At 37.3% G+C, this 21,463-nt stretch overlaps 1 protein-coding gene across 2 annotated transcripts in view; it reads right to left on the bottom strand.

Moving 5' to 3' along the window:
- The window catches only part of znf512b (zinc finger protein 512B), a 95,864-nt gene that overhangs the window by 40,562 nt on the left and 33,839 nt on the right, over positions 1-21,463 (bottom strand). For both annotated transcript variants that reach the window (XM_089124382.1, XM_039669952.2), the window contains exons 3-8: positions 9,645-9,724; positions 9,296-9,424; positions 7,303-7,487; positions 6,857-7,083; positions 1,774-1,845; positions 150-284 (exon numbers count right to left, since the gene is read on the bottom strand). In XM_089124382.1, coding sequence (XP_088980508.1) covers positions 150-284; positions 1,774-1,845; positions 6,857-7,083; positions 7,303-7,487; positions 9,296-9,424; positions 9,645-9,724 — 828 coding nt within the window. The remainder of the gene's footprint in view (positions 1-149; positions 285-1,773; positions 1,846-6,856; positions 7,084-7,302; positions 7,488-9,295; positions 9,425-9,644; positions 9,725-21,463) is intronic.

The raw sequence follows: 21,463 nt of genomic DNA, 5'->3' as shown, positions 1-21,463 counted from the left end.
AAAGTCTTTTATATTCACAGAGACTGCATTTATTTGAAAAAATACAGTAAAAACGGTAATTTTGTGAAAATGTTATTGTTTTATATTTATTGTAATTTTGCATTAAATTATTTATTTTGGACTGCAGAGAGAGAGAGAGAGAGAGAGACCTGAACTGATGGCAGCAGGATCTTTTCTGGTATGAGCTTGAACCGATTGCTTTCTCTGCGTCTCCTCGGTAAACAGTGTCCCTTCCGCCCGCTTCATCCGACCTGCTTTTAACTTCTCCTCCACCTTATTCATTCCTGTGCAAAACATTACAAATTACATTCAGGGAAAGCAGAGACCACACAAGTCACAAAAAATAACACAAAAAAGACATTCTCAAATTCTCCTGGAGGTCGAAGAGCCTTGTTGTGCAGTAGTCTGTCTTGCGGTGCAATGTTTCCTGCACATGTACCATTATAACTTTAACAGGAAATGAAACGCTTCTAGAATAGACCGTATATACCCCTATTAGCACCAACAGGTAATTATTATCAAAGAGTATAAGGTTGAGAATTATAAACACACAGCAGTAAAAACTAACACTAAAATATCAAGGAGTATTTATTGAATGGAGGCCTGGACAAAACTCTGAAAGTCAAAATTGACAAAAATTGACAAAAATTCACAAATGTGTAAAAAGAAGTTGCAAATGTCATGTGACCTGCAAATTGCCCGGAAGCAATCCGCAAATGCGTAAAAACAGTTTTGTGTGTCTATAACACATTATTTTTGTGAATATGATTTTACACAACACAAACGTAAAAATACATGTTTTAGGTTGTGAGATAATTGTGTATATGTTTATTTACAGATCTCTGCAGTACACATTCGACAAAATGACACAAATGTGTAAAAAAGGAACTTACAAATGTAACGTGACCCACAAATTCACAGGAAGTAATTTGCAAATGTGTAAAAACAGTTTTGTGTTGTACACATCACCCTGTATTTTTGTGGATATGATTTTACACATCACAAATGTAAAAATACACATTTGCAGATAGTGAAATATTTGCGCATCATTGAACACATTTGTAGATTGTGTTCTGTGGGTTACAAATATTAAAGTCCAATTAATTCTTCCATAGGCCTTGTGGTGCAGCTCCACCTTTGGGCTCAGTGGTACCCAAGATGCAGCTCTGCCTCTAGGCTTAGTAGGTCTTGTGGTGCAGCTGCACCTTTGGGCTCAGTGGGCCTTGTGGTGCAGCTCCACCTCTGGGCTCAGTAAGTGTGTTTAGTAATACTGTTATAAAATATTAACAGATATTTTTCTTGTTGACGTTGATTGATTTGTTTGGTTTTACCTGCCATGACCGATTCAGTTTTATATTTTTATGGCTACAAAAATATGCCCTCATAAATCCCTCTCAAAATCAAATCCAGAGGGCAAATATTGGCCCTTAATAAAATGTTATTTACTGGGTATTAGGAACAGATGTGAGGATAGGAAGAGTGTGTGTGTGAGGTTCATAAAGGAACAAAATAATCTTTTTCATACATTGTTCTTTCATCTAGTAATACAGTATTTAATGCAATTACAATTACAGTAAGTAACTGTAATTATATCACATAAATATTACAGTAATTAATTACTTAGCAATGCATTATACCCAACATTGGTCTATATTAATAATAATTAGCTTTAAGAACAACAGAATTTATTGGAGGTCCCTACCATAATACCATAATATAATTATATATATATATTTATTTATATATCCCTACCATTATATAAAAACGTGTTACCTTTCAAACCGAATGTTCCTGAAATAGACGGCTGTTCCCCGGTGAACTTCTTTGGAGTTTTCTGCTTCCTCCCTGGCTCAAATGGAGAACAACAACAACAAGAGGTCAAACATCTCAATTACATGGTTAAGAGCCACATTCATGGTTGCTCTATGACAAAATATGACAGTGCTGAGCGTTTATGAGCAACTGTTGTGAGTTACGGTCTCATTAATGATGCTCAAACTTCAGCGCACCAAAGGCGAATGAGCACCTGCTGTTTCACATTCTCCCGTGGAGAAGCTGACACAGCTTCATGAACCAGTCATGGTATCCATGTGTTAGCATAGCCTTTGATTGTCAAGGTTTGTCGCACAAACACGGCTGCTCTAGTGCTTTTTTCTTGACATTTCAGGCATCTACACACACAGATGCACACACACTGTCCTCGCCTCTGGCTTTGGCATGGGACAACAAAACGAAGGGATCATGTACCCAAACAAAGGCCATAAATAGCGGACTCGCAGCATGAGCCTCGTCGACGTCTCGACACACAGCGTCTCTGCCAGGCGGAGACAGAGACAGCAGCGCCACCAGGTACCAGAGAGACTTAATGACCAGCAGCCCTCGGATCTCACACAGAGCACTTAAACACCGCTGCTTAAAGGGCCAGGCCACCATTTCCTACAGATGTAGGGCATTCTGGGACGTGTTCATGATTGAACTACTTTTCTGGATGGTGGAACTTCCGGTTATGTATTACCAACATGACCTCTGTTTGCAGAATCACCCAAAGGGCAAGTTGTATTGCTCAGAGTGAAACTGCATTTGCGAGGGAAATTAAAATGTGATTGCTCATTCAAACGCACACATTTTCACTGCCAGCCATTTAAATGTGTAATTTTATATTTAAATGATTTTATATTATACATTTTAAATTCATTGTTTTTTTACATTTATTATTTAAAATCATTTTTTTTTATTTTAGAAACATTATTCATTATATCATTTTTTAATTTAAATTTAAGTTTAAATTATTATACGTTTCAACAAATACACAGTATAAAGTGCTATTTTTGTAAAGAACTTAACAAATGTAACTTTTATGCCCAAATTTTTACTTGTAACAATTTAATTTAAATGTATCATTTTAAATGTATAATTCTATATTTAAATGATTTTATATTATACATTTTAAATGCATAATTTTTTACATTTATTATTTAAAGTGAATTTTTTTAAATTATTTTAGAAACATTATTCATTATACATTTCTACAGAGTAGAATTTTTTTTTTCGGTTTAAGTTCTTTTTGCTAGAGAACTTGGATGTAACATTTTTGCCCACATTTTGACTGGTAACAACACAATAATTACAAACAAAATTATTTTAAATTGAATTTAAATTTAATATAATTTTAATAAAAAAAAAAACATATTATACGTTTCTACACATATACAGTATAAGGTGCTATTTTTGTAAAGACCTTAACGAATGTGACTTTTATGCCCATATTTTCACTTGTAACAATTTAATTTAAATGTATCATTTTAAATGTATAGACCTTATGTATCCCCGCCCCTTTTCAGCGTTGCGCTCGTTGTCTTTTGACTTCCGGTCTGTATTTTCACAGCGATCTTGCATAGGTATGAATGAACTGCTCGTAAAAAAATTCCCGGTCGATATTTGTTGAGACATCGGCTTTACAATGCTTAGGATAAACATTACAATGCTCATGATAACTTTTGTTAACTCTACAATAAGTAAATCCACGTCACCAGCTAATTACTCCTCTACAGCGATGCCATAGAAATATACAGAACAGGAAGTTCAAAGACAATATTCTAAAGATGACGGCGCCCACGTTTCTCTGGTGCATAAGGTCTATATTTTTTTTTATACATAGAGATGGAGGTTGGTTTATATCATTCATACTGACAAGCAGCCTTTGGAGTGTCATGATTGGCAGCTTCCAAGCCACTCCCTAACAACCAAACAGAGTACCCTAGCAACCATTGTGCAAGACCTACTTCTCAGCATCAGAACATCGTATAGAGATGGTGGGTTGGTTTATATCATTCATAATGACAAGCAGCCTTTGGAGTTTCATGATTGGCAGCTGCCAAGCCACTCCCTAACAACCAAACAGAGTACCCTAGCAACCATTTTGCAACAGCTATATCTCAGCATCAGAACATTCTATCGCGATGGGGGTTGGGTTTTTTGACTCATGTTAGCACACAGAACTTTCAACATGCTAAACATGCTAACTGTGAATAGCTACATGCTAATATTGATTAGTTAAGTGCTAAATCATGCCATGAACGTTATAGAAACTCTATAGTAACCATATGTGAACACTACCAACCACCTAGTAACACCATAGCAACCACCCAGAATACCCTAGCAACCATCTAGCAACACCATAGCAACCACCCAGAACACCCTAGCAACTGCCTAACAATACCATAGAAACCGCCTAGCAATCATCCAGAACACCTTAGGAAAACCCTAGCAACCAACAGAGCACCATAGCAACCACCTAGCAACACCCTCACAACTAGGGTTGGGAATCGTGAGAAATTTTCCGGTTCCGGTTCCGATTCCGGTTCCGCCAAACGATTCCGGTTCCGGTTCCCATTCAATTAAAAATATTAGTAAGAGAAAAATCCACAATCCTTTTTGTGTTTATTTCTTATAGTACATGACAAATTAAGTTTAACCGACTGGTAATGTAAACAAACTCAAAATATTATTAAGCAATCTTTGCAAAAAAAAAAAAAATTATATATAAAGGAAATTAAAAAATTCTGCATTCTCTATAATAATTTAGACCTCTCCTTTATTGTATCTCCAACAGTGAAGAATACCCTCTCAGAAGGAGTAGTATATGCTTTAACACACATATGTGTGTAGAACAGATTATTTTTTAAAACGGTTTGAATGATTGATTCATAAAGACTTTACTTATTTCATTACTGGATAAATCGGCGCTCTAGCAGTTAATAAACAGAACTGCATGCGTCTTGCGGAAGAACATTGTTGCCGGAGCTACTTCTCTCTGTTTATGTCCATGACGAGTCACGCAGTCATTGGGCTACTCCGCAGCAGCTGCGATCCGCCGGCCAGTCTAAAGAAGTCCGAGTATTAACGCTTATTACAGGCTTTATGTAGTGATTCAAGATAAGACAAAAACACGGTTTGAAAAAAAAACATTATGATGCACTCGCTCATTGTATATATTTTGTAAATTCTGAACACAAAAAATATACGGACTGCATCTGTTTTGACCACTACCGTCAATGTTTACTCAAACTATAATCTCACTAATTCTGTAACGGAAATCATTTGAATATGTGAAACAAATAAATATTGAGACTGTGATTGTAAAGCAGTTTCATATCGACAACTGCTCTCTCTCTCTCAGCGCAAACAGATTTGAATGTAGGCTAGAGAGTGACTCGGCGGTCGGCGCGCGCAGCGTGCGTGTGTCTGTGTGTGACAAATGCAGCGCGTGTGAGAGCAAATCGCAACTTCAGTGGTGAAGTTTTTGTCATTTAGGAATAAGACGGCGTCTTCTACTCCCAGCACTTCGCCCACATGATGATATCGCATCGGCATCAGAACCGTTTTCGGAACCGAAACTTAGGAATTTTGCACGGTTCCGGTATTTTTTCAAAAACACAACCGGTTCTGGAAAAGAACCGGTTCTCAGTTCCCAACCCTACTCACAACCACTCAGAACACCGTAGCAACCGCCTAGCAACACCCTAGCAACCACCCAGAACACCCTAGCAACCACCTAGCAACCACCCAGAACACCTTAGCAACCAACCAAAATACCCTAGCAACCATCTAGAAACCGCCCAGAACACCTTAGCAACAACCTAGCAACCACCCAGAACACCTTAGCAACCAACTAAAATACCCTAGCAACCACCTAAAAACAACCCAGAACACCTTAGCAACACCCTAGCAACCACCCAGAAAACCCTAGCAACCGCCTAGCAACACCATAGGAACCACCCAGAATACCCTAACAACCGCTTAGCAACCACCCAGAAGTTCACATCCTAGCAACCGGTTGGTGAGTTTTGCCACTGCAAGCATCACTTCACATTTTCTTTTAGAAATGTACATTCTTAGCCTGGATGCCAGCCCGAACTCTGCCCACAACATTTTTTGGTCGGGAAGGTCGGTCTGGACTCGATCCATTGAGGAGTAATTATGATCAGGCACAAAATGATCGGGCCAATCAGATTGCCAGGGCGGGCTTTATACGATGATGGACAGCTGATCTGCAGGGACGTAATCAACATGTTATAAAACAGCGCTAACTGGTTTCCCTCAGAGATGACTGCAGCTGGAGAATTGAGATGTATAGATTCCGCTGTCGCGTCTGTTTTTAAAATTAATCGACACCACATTAATTTTAATAGACAAACAGAAAACTGCAATCAAGGCATTTGTCGATCGGAAAGATATTTGGCAAAAGTGTAACTTATCAGCTGGCTCTGACGGTCACTAAGTTAAGAAGATGGGACGTAATGAAAAGCCTGTGGTCATTGTGGTTTCCCCTTTGGTCGCACTCATGGAGGACCAAGTGAAAGAAGCAACACTTGTTATTTTACTTCTAAAATAAGTAAGTTCTGTTGTTGACAACTATGCTGTGCAAATATGCTGTGCTATGCACACCTCATAATCAAAGCCCTACGGAGCGGTCTCAGACTCATATTCTGACCAGAATATGAGTACGACGAAGTCAGGCTTGTACATTCTAGTATTGTAAGTACTATTTTCCACGCAACAATAACAGAATCTCTTATGACTCAATAAGTGCAAAAGTTGAAAAGCATAATTCATATCCATAAGTCAAAGAAAAACAAATGTTTACAAGGCAAAATGATGCAACCAGCCCAAAATTCTCTTACTGGCCTTAACTAGGATTCTTATAGTTATTGGTACTGAATAATTATCATGTTCATATTTTATGGTATTATGTGCATGTGGTAATCCAAAGAATATCATGACATTCCCATGTCCAAGGACAGGTGTTTGGGGAGCTTTCATGCACAGCAGGAATCTTAGTGTGTAGCAATCTTACTGTGCTTCATTCTCTCGGGGTCCTCCTCAGGGAAGGGTGGGGGCAGACTGTCCTCCTCGCTCTCACTGTACCCTGTATCTAAAGACGTCCCCTGCTGCTGGGAGCTGTGCCGCTGTCTCCTGTCCGGCCTCTGGGGGGCGCATTCCCCATTCTGTAAGAGCTGCGGCACCTCCTGGGTCTTCTTCACCTTGAAAAATAAGGGTGATGGAGGGCTGTTCTCCATGGGCCTGGGAGGGAGCACAGGGAACACAGGCTATTAAAGTCAATCCGCAGAGGACTGGTACCATAGTAACACGCGAGGACTTCATCAGTGTGGAAAACAAGCCATGCCCTGAAGCCAGTTTTGCCGTGTCAAAGGTTTAAAAAAGCTCATTCAAATTTGCTGCAGATATGATTCACGCGCAATTAAAAGTGGAAAAATGGAAAAGGGTATTGAGCTTGCTGACCTTTTTTTGGCATTTCCCTTCACAGGGCTTTTCTGCTGTTTGGGTTCGGACTTGGGATCGGATCTGGTCTCCAGTGTGACTCTTTCTGGATGATTCCACAGCTTGTGCTTCTGAAGACGCACCTTGGTGGCAAATACAGCCTCACAGTATGGGCATCTGTGACTCAGCTTCTCTGCTATGGTCGCCTGAACGAGAGAGAGAGGGACACACACACACACACACACACACACACACAAACACACAAAGAGTAAGTTCAAGTGCTGTAGGTCTCGGATTCAAGTTAACATGACAGTGAGTCTTTCCAAAGTTTATAAAGTTACTAAAGTAGATATTGGTCAAGATGATTGACTATAAGTTAACCTGTCATTGACAAGTGAGGTCAAGTGTTTTTTACATGAATTATATTATGTTATAATTGTATATACACCGTATATTATATACATATATAATTATATGTTTGTATTATATTTATATATTTTTTACTTTTATTCGGCAGAGATGCATTGAATTGATCCAAAGTGTCAGTAAATACATACACGATGTTACAAAAGATTTCTATTGCAAATAAATGCTGTTCTTTTGAACTTTCTATTCTTTAAATAACCCTGTTAAATATTTAGTGATATACTATATACTAGTAATATATATATATATATATATATATATATATATATATATATATATATATATATATATATATATATATCAGTTTTCACAAAAATATTAACCCTTTAACTCACTTCTCAACCAAACAGTTGAGCACATTTTGAGTCACTATATTTTATTGAGAGGAGTACCTAACTTAGTATATTTTTAATAATTTTTCAAAAACGGTTGATTTGGCACATTACTGTTAACGTCACCCCCCTTTTTGAGAATGGAAATTACAATGCACTATTAAAACTTGGTTGTAATTCAAGTATGCTTTGGAATAAAGACCTAAGTTTAGTCTTGTTTTAAAGAAAACAATCAGCAGATTATTGCTGAAGTAAAAGCACTTGAAAATAAAAGTATGAAAAATTTACGGAAGTTTTAAATTTACATTAAATCAAATATACTGTACTAAATATTTTTCTTTTATGTAAAATATATATTTTACAAAATATTTTTTTCCTATAAAATTACTATAAAATGAAAGCTATATTTCTAACCAAGTTGTGTTCCAAATTTGAAGTTGATATCACAAAAATTGAAGTTCTCCCAATACCAAAAATGACATAAATTCCATTGAATTTAATTGTATGCATTCTGCTCTAACAAATTAATACATTTCTGTCCAAATATCATTTCTGTTACAATATATGGAACCTTGAGACTAAGACCTTTCTGACAATGTGTTTTGTCAAGACTAAAAAAGGTTTTGATCATAAATTATGATGGGCAATAAAAAAGTATGAATTCCGGTACAATTTATTACCATTTAGTGACATCTCAACCATTTGGTAGAGGGTGATATTTAAAAAAATATGGGATGTGTTGAAAAAAAAATACATTGAGTGTGGTTACTAGTGACATAAAAAGATAAGAAATGCAAAAAAAAAAAAAAAATTCCATCATTTTTTTCTTGCAGCACAATTGATTTTTAACCATAATGTTGTTAATAACAGTAAATGTCTCTTGAGCATCAAATGTGACACTGAAGACTGGAGTAATAATGCTGGAAATTCAGCTTTGCATCAGGAATAAGTTACATTTTAAATTATGTTCAAATATCAACCAGTTATTTTAAATTAAATTATTAAATGTATTTAATAATATTACTGTTTTTACTCTATTTTCGAGCATATAAATGGACAGCACAATAATCTTACAGTCCATAATCTTTAAAGACACCTCAAAGTGTTTTTGAAACCCTCAAATAAGCTGTATCTCTAAATTCATCAAATTTGCCAACTTCAAAACAATTACCTTTACCTAAAACAAGCGTAATATATACTATATATATATATATATATAAAACTGTGTAGTGTGTAGTTTGGATTTTAGTTCTTACCCCTTGGCATCGCTGATAGTGATATTTAAGTCCATAAATACTGGGGAATTCCAACCAGCAGCCTGAGCTTGGACATTTCACCCTGGAACGACTCTTAAACTCCTCTTTCCACTGAACCATCATATGGGCCTACGTCCGAGAAACACACACAAGAAACTATTAGCAATCAATTCACATACACACAGCCCTCTGTGAGATATTCTTCCTCCAAATACAACAGTTGGGTATAGTTAGGAAAGTCCCTTTACTCTGTTCACAAATGACACAATAAAACCACCCAAAATCCCAATCTGGCGTAGCTTCATTCCTTCATCAACGGCCAAAGGGGATATTTTACAGCTTTACTCACAGGAATAATGCGCAGCTCCTGCACTTCCACGCGAGGACGCCCTTTCTTCTTGCTCTCTGATTTCTCAATGTAGGAGGAACCTGAGAAAATGTCAACATGAAAGAACATTCCTGTTTAACAACGTTATTTACATAACTTGATGTCATTTGCATGTGATTTCATATCATATTGTATGGACATATTGTGATAAATTGTAACATTAGTGTATGATTTTATCCATATCCATAACTTTTTTCCCACATCTGTCATTATATGCCATTGTTACTTGCTGTTAAAGGAGTATTTCACTTTAAAAAAAAAAAACTTTTGCTGATAATTTACTCACCGTCATATCATCCAAGATGTCCATGTCATTCTTTCTTCAGTCCAAAAGAAATTAAGATTTTTCATGAAAACATTCCAGCATTTTTCTCCATATAATGGACTTCATTGGGAACCAAACGGTTCAGGGTCTAATAGACAGTTTCAGTGCAAACTGCAAACTGTTCAAAGGGCTTTGAACGATTCCAGAAGATGAATAAGGGTCTTTTCAAGCGAAACAATCGCTCATTTTAAAAAAAAATATAACAAAGTTTAAGTTTTATAAGCACACCTGTTCGAACTTGCTTATCATTCCGAGTCATTTGGTTCATTCAACGAACGAAATGAACGAATTGACTCGGATAAAGATTCGTTCATTTTGAACGAGAACAGAGCAAGACGAGTGTTTGTGCTTATAAAACTTAAACTTTGTAATATTTTCTTTAAATGAGCGATCGTTTCGCTTGATAAGACCCTTATTCATCGTCTGGAATTGTTTAAAGCCTTTTGAACAGTTTGCAGTTTGCACTGAAACTGTCTTTTGGACCTTGAACCGTTTGGTTCCCAGTAAAGTGAATTAAATGGAGAAAAATCCTGGAATTTTTTCATCAAAAACTTTAATTTCTTTTCGACTGAAGAAAGAAAGACATGGACATCTTGGATGACACGGGGGTGAGTAAATTATCAGCAAACGTTTGAACTACTCTGAACATTAACCATCATTAAATTACTTTTGTCAAGATTTTAGAAACACTGCATTTCTACAACAGCCATCGAATACAATTCCTATAACCGCCCATGGAGAAAATAATGGAAAGGAAAGATATTAAACAATTATAAACCGGTTTTTCTTTTAAATATCATGCACTGAATAATAAGACCAGGAAAGTGAATGCGCAAGTCAATGATTTCATGGTGTTTTCTATGGAATTCCAGTCTTATCCTCGCCTCCTTAAAACACCTTGATTTTATCACAGAAAAACCATTAACCTTACTTCAGATTAATGATTGGCTTAGAAACTCCCTTCAACACCTGTCAACATGGCAGCTCTCCATATGTTCCAGACGTTAGTGAGGCTGAACGAACATTTAGAGACAGTCCATTGCAGATGCATTGTGCGTACAAATTAGTGCCATTGCTTATTTAATGAAAGTCCCAGGGAACAGAATATGATAGCATGTTTGTTGGCTTTCTGGTTGGTGGAGGTCACAGAAGGTTGCCGTAAATCCATACTAACGGTGGCAAGGTCAAAACATTGAGCAAACGGCAGATAATTACACACTAATTCTCCATAGAGACCCGCTGGCTTATGGCTGCTAAGCAACTATATAATAATGACACTTACAAAGTGGCTTCAGAAAAATTGTCTGCAGTGTGTGTGTGTGTAAATGAGAGTGATAAAGGCCTTTCACAGACTAGAGTAAATCAGACATTAATCAACCACTTCTTTGACATGCCACTAGGAGGACACACTCCTTGTGTTAAAGGGATAGGTCACCTAAAAAGGAAAATTCTCTCATTCACTCATATCAGAACCCATTTTTATTTTTTTAGTTTCACACTTAACAGATCAAGCTTCAAATCAAGATGTTTATCAAGTTAAACACATACACACCGTCAAAGCTAGTGGTAGGTAGCCCATATAACTCATGACTCTATATTCCACAAAGCGGAGTGCAATATGACGATATTATAATGTGATTGATTAAACTGTGTCTGCCTTTACAGAGAGATTTTTAATATCCTTCTATTCAATGTTTTTTGATTATTATCATTTCTGAACATCATCTTTTTCGTGGTTACGTTCACGTGACAATGCAGTTATTTGCCATTCTGAAAGTTTATTATTTGGATGCGATCTAAAGCCTTGCCAGTATAAACAACGCATTCTCATCCTTTAACGTCATATAGAACGCTATGTGACAAAACGGCGCTATACTACGCACATGGCACCCGTTATCGTTAATATAACACGTGCTGTGAGGGCTAGGGGTAGGGTGTACGTGTCATATTCACGCTAAAGGATTTATGACGTCTTGGGTTCGCGTGTTATATTAACGATAAAGGGAGCCATGTGCGTAGTATAGCGCCGTTTTTGCATATAGCGTTCTATATGACGTTAAAGGATGAGAACGGGCTGGTATAAACGTTCACTTTTACTCGCACCTCGCACGCTGTACATATTTCCGAGCACACACACCAAAGCGCGGCCACAGAAAGACAGCTGACACCAGGGTTTGACATTAACTTTTGCTCACCAGCCATAGTTGCTAGTGGTTTTTAAGAGTAACTTGCCACTCAGCATTTTCACTGGCCACAATTTTGACATCAATTCCATGGGGAAAAAACTGCCATATATATATATATATTATATATCTTATATTATTATATATTATATATCTATATCTCTTATATATATATATATATATATATATATATATAGGGCAATTTGAATAGTTGAACTGACTAAAAGTCCCGGGTCATTTTCATTTGTTTTGAATTTTCAAATATTTGTTTGAACTTTAAAAAGCATTTTGAACTTTCTTTTGAATTTTAAAATATTTGTTCAGAGTTTTCAAACATTTGTTCTGAATTTTTAAACATATGTTTTGAGTTTTCAAACATTTGTTCTGAATTTTCAAACATTTGTTTGAACTTTCAAAAGCTTTTTGAACCTTCTTTTGAGTTTTCAAACATTTGTTCTGAATTTTCAAACATTTGTTTGAACTTTCAAAAGCTTTTTGAACTTTCTTTTTTGAATTTTCAAACATTTTTTTTGAACTGTCAAAAGCTTTTTGAACCTTCGTTTGAATTTTCAAACATTTTTTCTGAATTTTCAAACATTTGTTTGAACTTTCAAAGGCTTTTTGAACTTTCTTTTTGAGTTTTCAAACATTTGTTTGAACTTTCAAAAGCTTTTTGAATTTTCAAACATTTGTTTGAACTTTCAAAAGCTTTTTGAACTTTCTTTTGAGTTTTCAAACATTTGTTCTGAATGTTCAAACATTTGTTTTGAATTTTCAAACATTTGCTCTGAATTTTCAATCATACTTTTTAAACTTTCGTTTGAAATTTAAAGCTCTGTTTATATATATATTAGTGCTGTCAAACGATTAATTTATTTAATCGCGATTAATCACATTAATGTCATAGTTAACTCGCGATTAATCGCAATTAATCACACATCTTTATCTATTTTAAATGTCACTTGATTTCTTTTTGTCCCATTTTTTTCTCATTTTAATGCTCTTATCAACATGGAAAAGTTTTGTGCTTTTGTTTTGCGCAAATGTTTTGTATTGAAAACAACATTGCCATATACTGGCCCTCATTTATCATTCTTGCGTAGAAACGGGTGTACATGTTGGCGTAAGATTATGCTTACACTCCTCTCACCGCCTGATTTATGAAGCTGTGCGTACCTTTGAAATCCAGGTGTACGCAATGCCTGCCCTTGATAAATCCCGCGGCCGAAAATTAGAATAACACGCCCCTAAATATTCAAGTCTCCGCTCCCCCCACGCCCCCATTTTATGCCATGGACACACGGAAGACGGCAAAGAAGAGAAACTTCTCTGACGTGATGCCGAAATGATCCATCACAATGCATTATTTTACAACAAGTCTTTTGAATTAGCATTCAATTTAGAATCACTTCACATGTATTGGGGTGTACAATAGTGATGATGATGATGATGTGATGTGGAGTACCATTCATTCACATTAATAATTGGATGACAATTTGCAATATTCTTCTTCTTATTATTATGATTTGTATTATTAATGGCGCTTGTTATTTAGAAGAAGAATGTCGTTATTATTTTTGTATTATAATTATATATGTAAAAGAAGAGGAATGTATTTTTTATTATTTTGTCAGTCTGAATTATTTTTTGGTCATTGAAAGCCTTTCATTATCGAACCCAGTCCGTGCGCACCTGCCGGGATAATCCTGAAACGGCAGAGTAAAGTCCACAGGCTCGCAACTGAAGGAATGCTTACTAATCAAATGCCTTGGTAAAGTCTCACAAATTAAACATTGAAGTCCATGTTGCACAAAAATAAATACTGAAATTTATAATTACTATGTTGTTGTTTTTTTACACTGGGTCATAATATATCACATATTTTAGTTTGCCAGTGCGTTTTGTGGTGTTAGGAATTTTTTTGCGCATTTCCTCACTAACTCAAAACGTGCGTACAACACCTCCTGAGCTGGTGTAGGATTTGAGCGTGCCGTACGCCAACGTCCATATTGATAAATCTCAAAGTCACCGTGGTTTTGGGTGTACGCTGGAAATTTGGTGTACGCACTATTGATAAATGAGGGCCACTGTGTTCAATTTCACACTCACGTTCTCACTTGAACAAATAATCTCTTAATGTAACACTGTCCAACAATAAAAGGGTGAAAGAAAAACTGACGAGGTCCTGATATTGACGAGGGGGTGGAGAATTCACATCAGCTGTGTGTGTGTGTGTGTGTGTGCTTGGCCATCATCAAGTGGTTTTTCAGACTGGACGTGCTACGATGATGATCGCTCGGTTCACAAAGACAAAACTCACAGATCACTTTGGTCTCGTCAATGGAACCATTTGGCAACTAAAAAGTTTTAAAAGTAAACTTTCCATTCAGAATCTTATTGGCATCCATTTCGCCGTCTCGCGCTCGTCATCCATTCAAAACGTATATATATACATATATATATATCTGCTATTAATTCTACTCTGTTAAATTAGAATTCTATATCATGTTTGGTAACGCTATTCAATTTTAGGAATACAACCCTGTAAATGATAGTTTGGGAGAACCACACACACACACACACACACACACACACACAGTTTTCTGCTAAATTTTCTCTCCCTCTCTCTCTCTGGGTGTATGGAGGGCAGGCTGTTTCACTTGCACACACCTCTCGTTCACAATTATCCATGTCCTCCATCACGGCTGCCCAGCGATTCTCCACAGACGTGTGTGGGAGGGGTACAGAGCGCTAGGAGAGTGAAGAAGAGGGGGAGGAAGGGCGGGTCTGAGACCAGACAACGTGCTAATTAACTGTCACGAGTCCTGCTATCTGCCCCTTTTCACATCTGAGGTGTAGAAGCGGCTGATTTGCTCTTTTCTCTTCTCCTAACAGATGACCCTGTTAACCAGGGTAGCTACAGGGGGGCTGAGGCTGTTGACCGAGGCTACAACATCAATTCTTACTTGACCTATTTGTTTTGTTATAAAAGTCCCTGATCTTCTTCTGCAGAATAAAAATGACTTAAACTTATTTTCCATGATATGCCAAAACATTATGACCAGTCGAAGGTAAAATCTCCTATAATAGTTGTTCATCTCCTAACACGGCCACATATTAAGGTATGGGTAGATTCGATGGTAAGCAAACAATTAGTTGCAGGAGAAATGGGCAGGAATAAAGATCTGAGAGACTTTGACAAAGGGCCGAATTGTTATGGCAAGCCGACTGTGTCAGAGTGTCTCTAAAAAAGGCAAGTCTTGTGTGTTTCTCCTGGTCGGCAGTGGTGAGAATTAACCAACAGTGATCCTGAGGAGAGATAAACCACAAACTGGCGACAGGGTGTTGGGTGGCCAATTCCTCATAATTAAATTTTTTCAATTACACGTCAAGTTTATTTAGTTAAAGCTGCAGTCCGCAGATTTCCTCTTGTCGCCATCTCTGTTCGAAATCTGCAATTGCAGTCAACTTTACGTGAGTTGTACTTCGACACCCTCGACACGGCACAGCCAGGATGAACACAATGTTTGAGGAGAGTGAGCAACTGTTAGTCACCGCGTCAATGTGGATACTGGCATTAAGAATCACAGATTATTAGTTTTGGAAGTATGGCCAACATAATAATTTTCACTGGGAAATGTCATCTGAACTAGTAAGAAACATCCACTTTTGTTCTGGTTTTCTTTTTACTCTTCTTTATGTGTACAGACGTAATGACTCAATATATGGAAAATACAATGGCTGTGTATTTTCTCAAATATGTATTTTGGATCATTTTTAACCTAAAAAAAGCTACGGACTGCAGCTTTAAAAAAGCAAGGAAACCTGTTGCTATACAATTATTAAGTTAAGTCAACTGATCACTATTTTTAGAGTATGATAATAGTCTTTAGCATGCTGCAGATGACATAACAATGGTAGTCTACACAGGATTGGATAGTCAAAGTCTAGAAACAGGGGCATGAAAATTAACTCATCAAAGTATAACAGATAGTGATTATCACAGAAAGCTGCATTAACAGGAGGACATCAATCTCCAACTTAACTCAGGTAAGTATCCACAGGTTAAACAGGTCACAGATATTGGCACACAGCAGAAAGTAGAAAGTATATCTCAGGAGACAATTCACAGGTACCATGACAGTCTTTGCAACACGGCATCAAAACTAACTAAGGGCAGTATCAACAGGTCACTTTTATAGTCCTTGTTGAATGATAATAAACATAACTCAGGGCTGAATTCTCAGGTAAATCCATGAACCGTCTTTGCAGGATAACACCAAACATAACCATAATGTGTTTCAATCATGCACAAAAGAGAAGACAGACTGCATCTCTGGTAAGCACAAGAATAATGAACTTAACTTGAAATGCATTCGGAGAATAATACAGTCCCAGAGGTGATCACGAAGAGTTAGGTCCATACAAGAAGAGCAAGCAAAGTATCACTCAGTCGTCAAAGCCTGACAAGGACTGAACTTAGGGTATGTTAACAAGACATTGATTGGAAAAGACCGACGACAACGTTGTCAAAATGATCCCCATTGAAAGTCGTTAAAGGAGTGGTTTAACTCGTTCATGAAAATGAACAAATCTATTTTTGTGTCATTTGGTTCATTCAACGAACGAAATGAACGAGTTGACTCTGGTAAAGATTCATTCATCTTGATAAACGAGTTCGGAGAGTCACGAACACGCATGAGAACAGAGCAAGACGACCATTCGAACTTATGAAATGTAAACTTTTTTTTTTTAAATGAGCGATCGTTTCGCTTGCTAAGACCGTTATTCATCATCTGGAATCGTTTAAAGCCCTTTGAACAGTTTGCAATGAAACTGTCTTTTGAACCTTGAACCGTTTGGTTCCCATTGAACTCCATTATCTGAAGAAAAATCCTGGAATGTTTTCATCAAAAACCTTAATTTCTTTTCGACTTAAGAAAGAAAGACATGGACATCTTGGATGACATGGGGGTGAGTAAATTATCAGCAAAAGCTTTTTTTAAAGTAAACTACTCCTTTAAAGGGTTAGTTCACCCAAAAATGAAAATTAAGTCATTAATTACTCACCCCCATGCTGTTCCAACCCCGTAAGACCTTCGTTCATCTTCGGAACACAAATAAAGATATTTTTGATTGAATCTGAGAGCTAGATCAGTCCTACATAGACTGCCTAAGGGACTGGCTCTTGACGGCCCATAAAGTCATTAAAGAAAAGGTTTAAATATTCCATGTGCCTACAGCGGCTCAATTAAAAGTTTATCAAGCGACGAGACTACTTTTTGTGCAAAAAAAAACATAAATAACGACTTTATTCGACTATTCCATTACTTCCTTACGGGCGCATGTGCGAGAACTGAGACGAGGACGTTCCTCTCCTTCGACTACTTCTTGTTACCGGCTGCTCACCGCTTAGGAGTTTTACCGCCACCTACCGTATAAAATGATGATCCATAAGGCGCTCCGGATTATAAGGAACACTGTCGTTTTTTGAGAAGATTAAAGGCTTTTAAGTGCATCTTATAGTGCGGAAAATACTATAATTGAAAAGCGCATGTACAGCGTGCATCTTCCTCTGCTTGTAAACAGAAAGTTTTGCGCTTCCAGCTATATCAGCACATCATCTTATACGGTAGGGGGCGGTAAAACTCCTAAGCGGTGAGCAGCCGGTAACAAGAAGTAGTCGAAGGAGAAGTACGTCCTCTTCTCAGTTCTCGCGCATGCGCCAATAAGGAAGTAATGGAATAGTCGAATAAAGTCGTTATTTATGTTTTTTTCGCACAAAAAGTAGTCTCGTCGCTTGATAAACTTATAATTGAGCCACTGTAGGCACATGGAATATTTAAACCTTTTCTTTAATGACTTTATGGGCCGTCAAGAGGCAGTCCCTTAGGCAGTCTATGGAAGAGTGATCCAGCCCTCAGATTCAATCAAAAATATCTTTATTTGTGTTCCGAAGATGAACGAAGGTCTTACGGGGTTGGAACAGCATGGGGGTGAGTAATTAATGACTTAACAATATACAATTACAATATATACCAATTTACAATATATAACAATAGACAGCCATTTGAAATTTTAATAACATTTCATAATATTATTGATTTTATTGTTTTAATCATGGTGAGCATAAAATACTTCTTTCTATATCATCTTACAGACCCCAAACTTGTGATTAATGGCAGGCTATGTTAAACTAAATGCCACACTAAAATGCCACACAGGTGGTTTGTGAATACAGTAAGGGGTTTTGCGCTTAAATGCTGTGACTGTTTATTGAATTCACCACTTCTCTTTATAAATGTTGGGTTCTCAAAAGAAAGGGACAAGGTGAATTAGATTCACTATTATTTGACCTAAAAAGATGTGCAAAGATTCCTGGGGCTTCTCTTCTGAGGTATCTCAGTTAGTTTTGTGGTTATAGTAGTGTTGGATAAAGGATTAAACATAATCTTTGATCAGACCCGGAGGAGGGCCAGGAAAGTCAATAGTAAAATTATATGCTGTTTAAAAGAATGTTTGGGAAGCTTAAAGGAAAAGCCACGCTTGGGCTAGAGGCTATTGTGGGTGGATTTGAAGGCATGCTATTTATGATAACGAGAATTAGAGAGATCTGTTCAGGCTGAATTCGGCTAAAGCACACATACGACATTTGCCTGGTAGATAAGCACTGTATTAAGTGTGTGTGTGTGTGTGTGTACAGTACTTAAGAGATAAGAAGTGAACGCAAACAAACACGTTACAATGGCATGGGTTTAGTTGAGAAGATTTTGTCCATCATTATGACACTTCTGCTGATGAGGAAATGAGGTATGAATTTTAATTTCTGTCTTCAAATAGGCAGGTCCTTTAGATAAAGAGCATAATTAAAAAATGTTGCTCTCGGGAAGGACATGTTTGTGTTGCTATGGGAATGAGATCTACTTGTCTTATTATCTGTCAGGCTGCTTCCAGTGAGGATGTACTCACACACATTACTACCAAAGTGGTACGCTTTAATAATACACATGGAAAACTTTTTCATTAGTGGTGTTTACTACGGCAAGCTCAAATCCCATTATCATAAGTGTTACACTTCCTCATGCACTGTTTGTGCTATGGACGTGAATGATACCGTATCTCAAATAATGTGGCTTGTTGAGGAAATATGTTCTGTTATTGTACTTTTCTAAGTGATCATATACTTGTACAAAACTCTGTCATGAAACTTGAGATGGCGCAGGCTGAGAGGTCTATAGGGCATCATCCTCTAAAGGGCACAGCTGATTGGTTCAATGAGCTATAGCTGAATAACCAAACTAAATGTTTTCTTGTTAACCAAACTAAATGTTTTCTAAATGCATGTCTTACTTGCTCACAGCAGTGTATGTATTGGCAGTATTCACACTTCTTGTGTTTGTATAAAGGCTAAATACAAATAAAAGGTGAACATACATTTACCATTTTTTTATAGGAGGTTTCATAGACTTGGCAAATACATTTTTCAGAAGTTTGTAGGTACACACATCCGTTGTGAGTGTTCTTGGCAGTTTTTCTGAGCCTTTTATATCCTTTTTTATATCGATATCAGTATGAATATATATGTAGATCAAAAATATAGTGATACACACACAAACACTCACACACAAACACTCCTTGTTTTGCCCAAATAAACAACTCTCTGTTCTCCAGCAACACCCCCTTAAAAAGCCTAACAAAAGGTGTGTGTGACACACATTTCCCAAGACACAAGAACAACTATTGTGTAAAGACGTCGTATATAATTAAGAAATGGTAAAATCTGTTCATGACTGCACCCATCTCTCTCTCTCTCTCTCTCTCTCTCTTACACACACACACATGTGTGCTGTAATTTTTGAGAGAGTGAGACCCTCCCAGCTGTCTTTGGCTGCAGCTGCATATTGCTCATTTTCATCCTCACTGGAGCAGGAGAGAGAGAGAGAGAGAGAGAGAGAGAGAGAGAGAGAGAGAGAGAGAGAGAGAGAGAGAGAGAGAGAGAGAGAGAGAGGAAGGGTAGAGCCAGAGGAGTGCTGCCAACTGCATAATGATCTCAAATAACCCGGCCACTCTTTGCCTGCAACAACTTTGCTCTCTCTCTCTCTCTCTCTCTCTCTCTCTCAAACACACACACATACACACTCCTTGACCCTCTTATTTTTTTCCCCTCCTTTGTATTCCTCTATTCATAAGGCCCCTCTCACGAGCATTTCTGTGTACAATAATCAATTTTTATGGCATACGAACAGTATTAACAATTACAAATGAAAGCAATATCTGGAGCTGATTGCAGGTATTAAATAACTGTTGTGAAAGGATATCAATTTCTTTAGCTGTATTCAGAGTCTACGGCAAACACCATACTCTAAACACACTTTTGACTTTCTGTGCTTAACTGATTCATTAGGTGTTCATGAACTTTTCGTTATGTGTTCTTTAAAGGGTTAGTTCACCCAAAAATGAAAATTAAGTCATTAATTACTCACCCCCATGCTGTACCAACCCCGTAAGACCTTCGTTCATCTTCGGAACACAAATAAAGATATTTTTGATTGAATCTGAGGGCTGGATCACTTTTCCATAGACAGCCTGAGGGACTGCCTCTTGACGGCCCAGAAAGTCATTAAAAGAAAAGGTTTAAATATTCCATGTGCCTACAGCGGCTCAATTATAACTTTATCAAGCGACGAGACTACTTTTTGTGCGAAAAAAAAACGTAAATAACGACTTTATTCGACTTTCCATTACTTCCTTATGGGCGCATGCGCGAGAACTGAGACGAGAACGTTCTTCTTCGACTACTTTTTGTTACCGGCTGCTCACCGCTTAGGAGTTTTATCGCCCCCTACCGTATAAGATGACGTACTGCTTGTAAACAGAACGTGTTGCGCCTCCGGCTATATCAGTACGTCATCTTATACGGTAGGGGGCGGTAAAACTCCTACGCGGTGAGCAGCCGGTAACAAAAAGTAGTCGAAGAAGAACGGTCTCGTCTCAGTTCTCGCGCATGCGCCCATAAGGAAGTAATGGAAAGTCGAATAAAGTCGTTATTTACGTTTTTTTTTTCGCACAAAAAGTAGTCTCGTCGCTTGAGGTATGAGGTATTCGTAACATTCTCATTGTTTCATGGTGTTCATATTGTTCCGATGATGTATTCATAAAATAGGAATATCAAAAGTACTAAATCAATACGAATAAAGAAATGTAACAATTTCAGTTTGGTTATATACATTTTTTAAATAAGTTCTTCATTAGCATACTACTATTTGCTGTGG

The sequence above is a fragment of the Pimephales promelas genome, chromosome 20, assembly GCF_988280905.1.
Source record: "Pimephales promelas chromosome 20, fPimPro1.hap1.1, whole genome shotgun sequence".
Lineage (NCBI taxonomy): Eukaryota > Metazoa > Chordata > Actinopteri > Cypriniformes > Leuciscidae > Pimephales > Pimephales promelas.
This window is presented reverse-complemented; position numbering and strand designations above follow the sequence as displayed.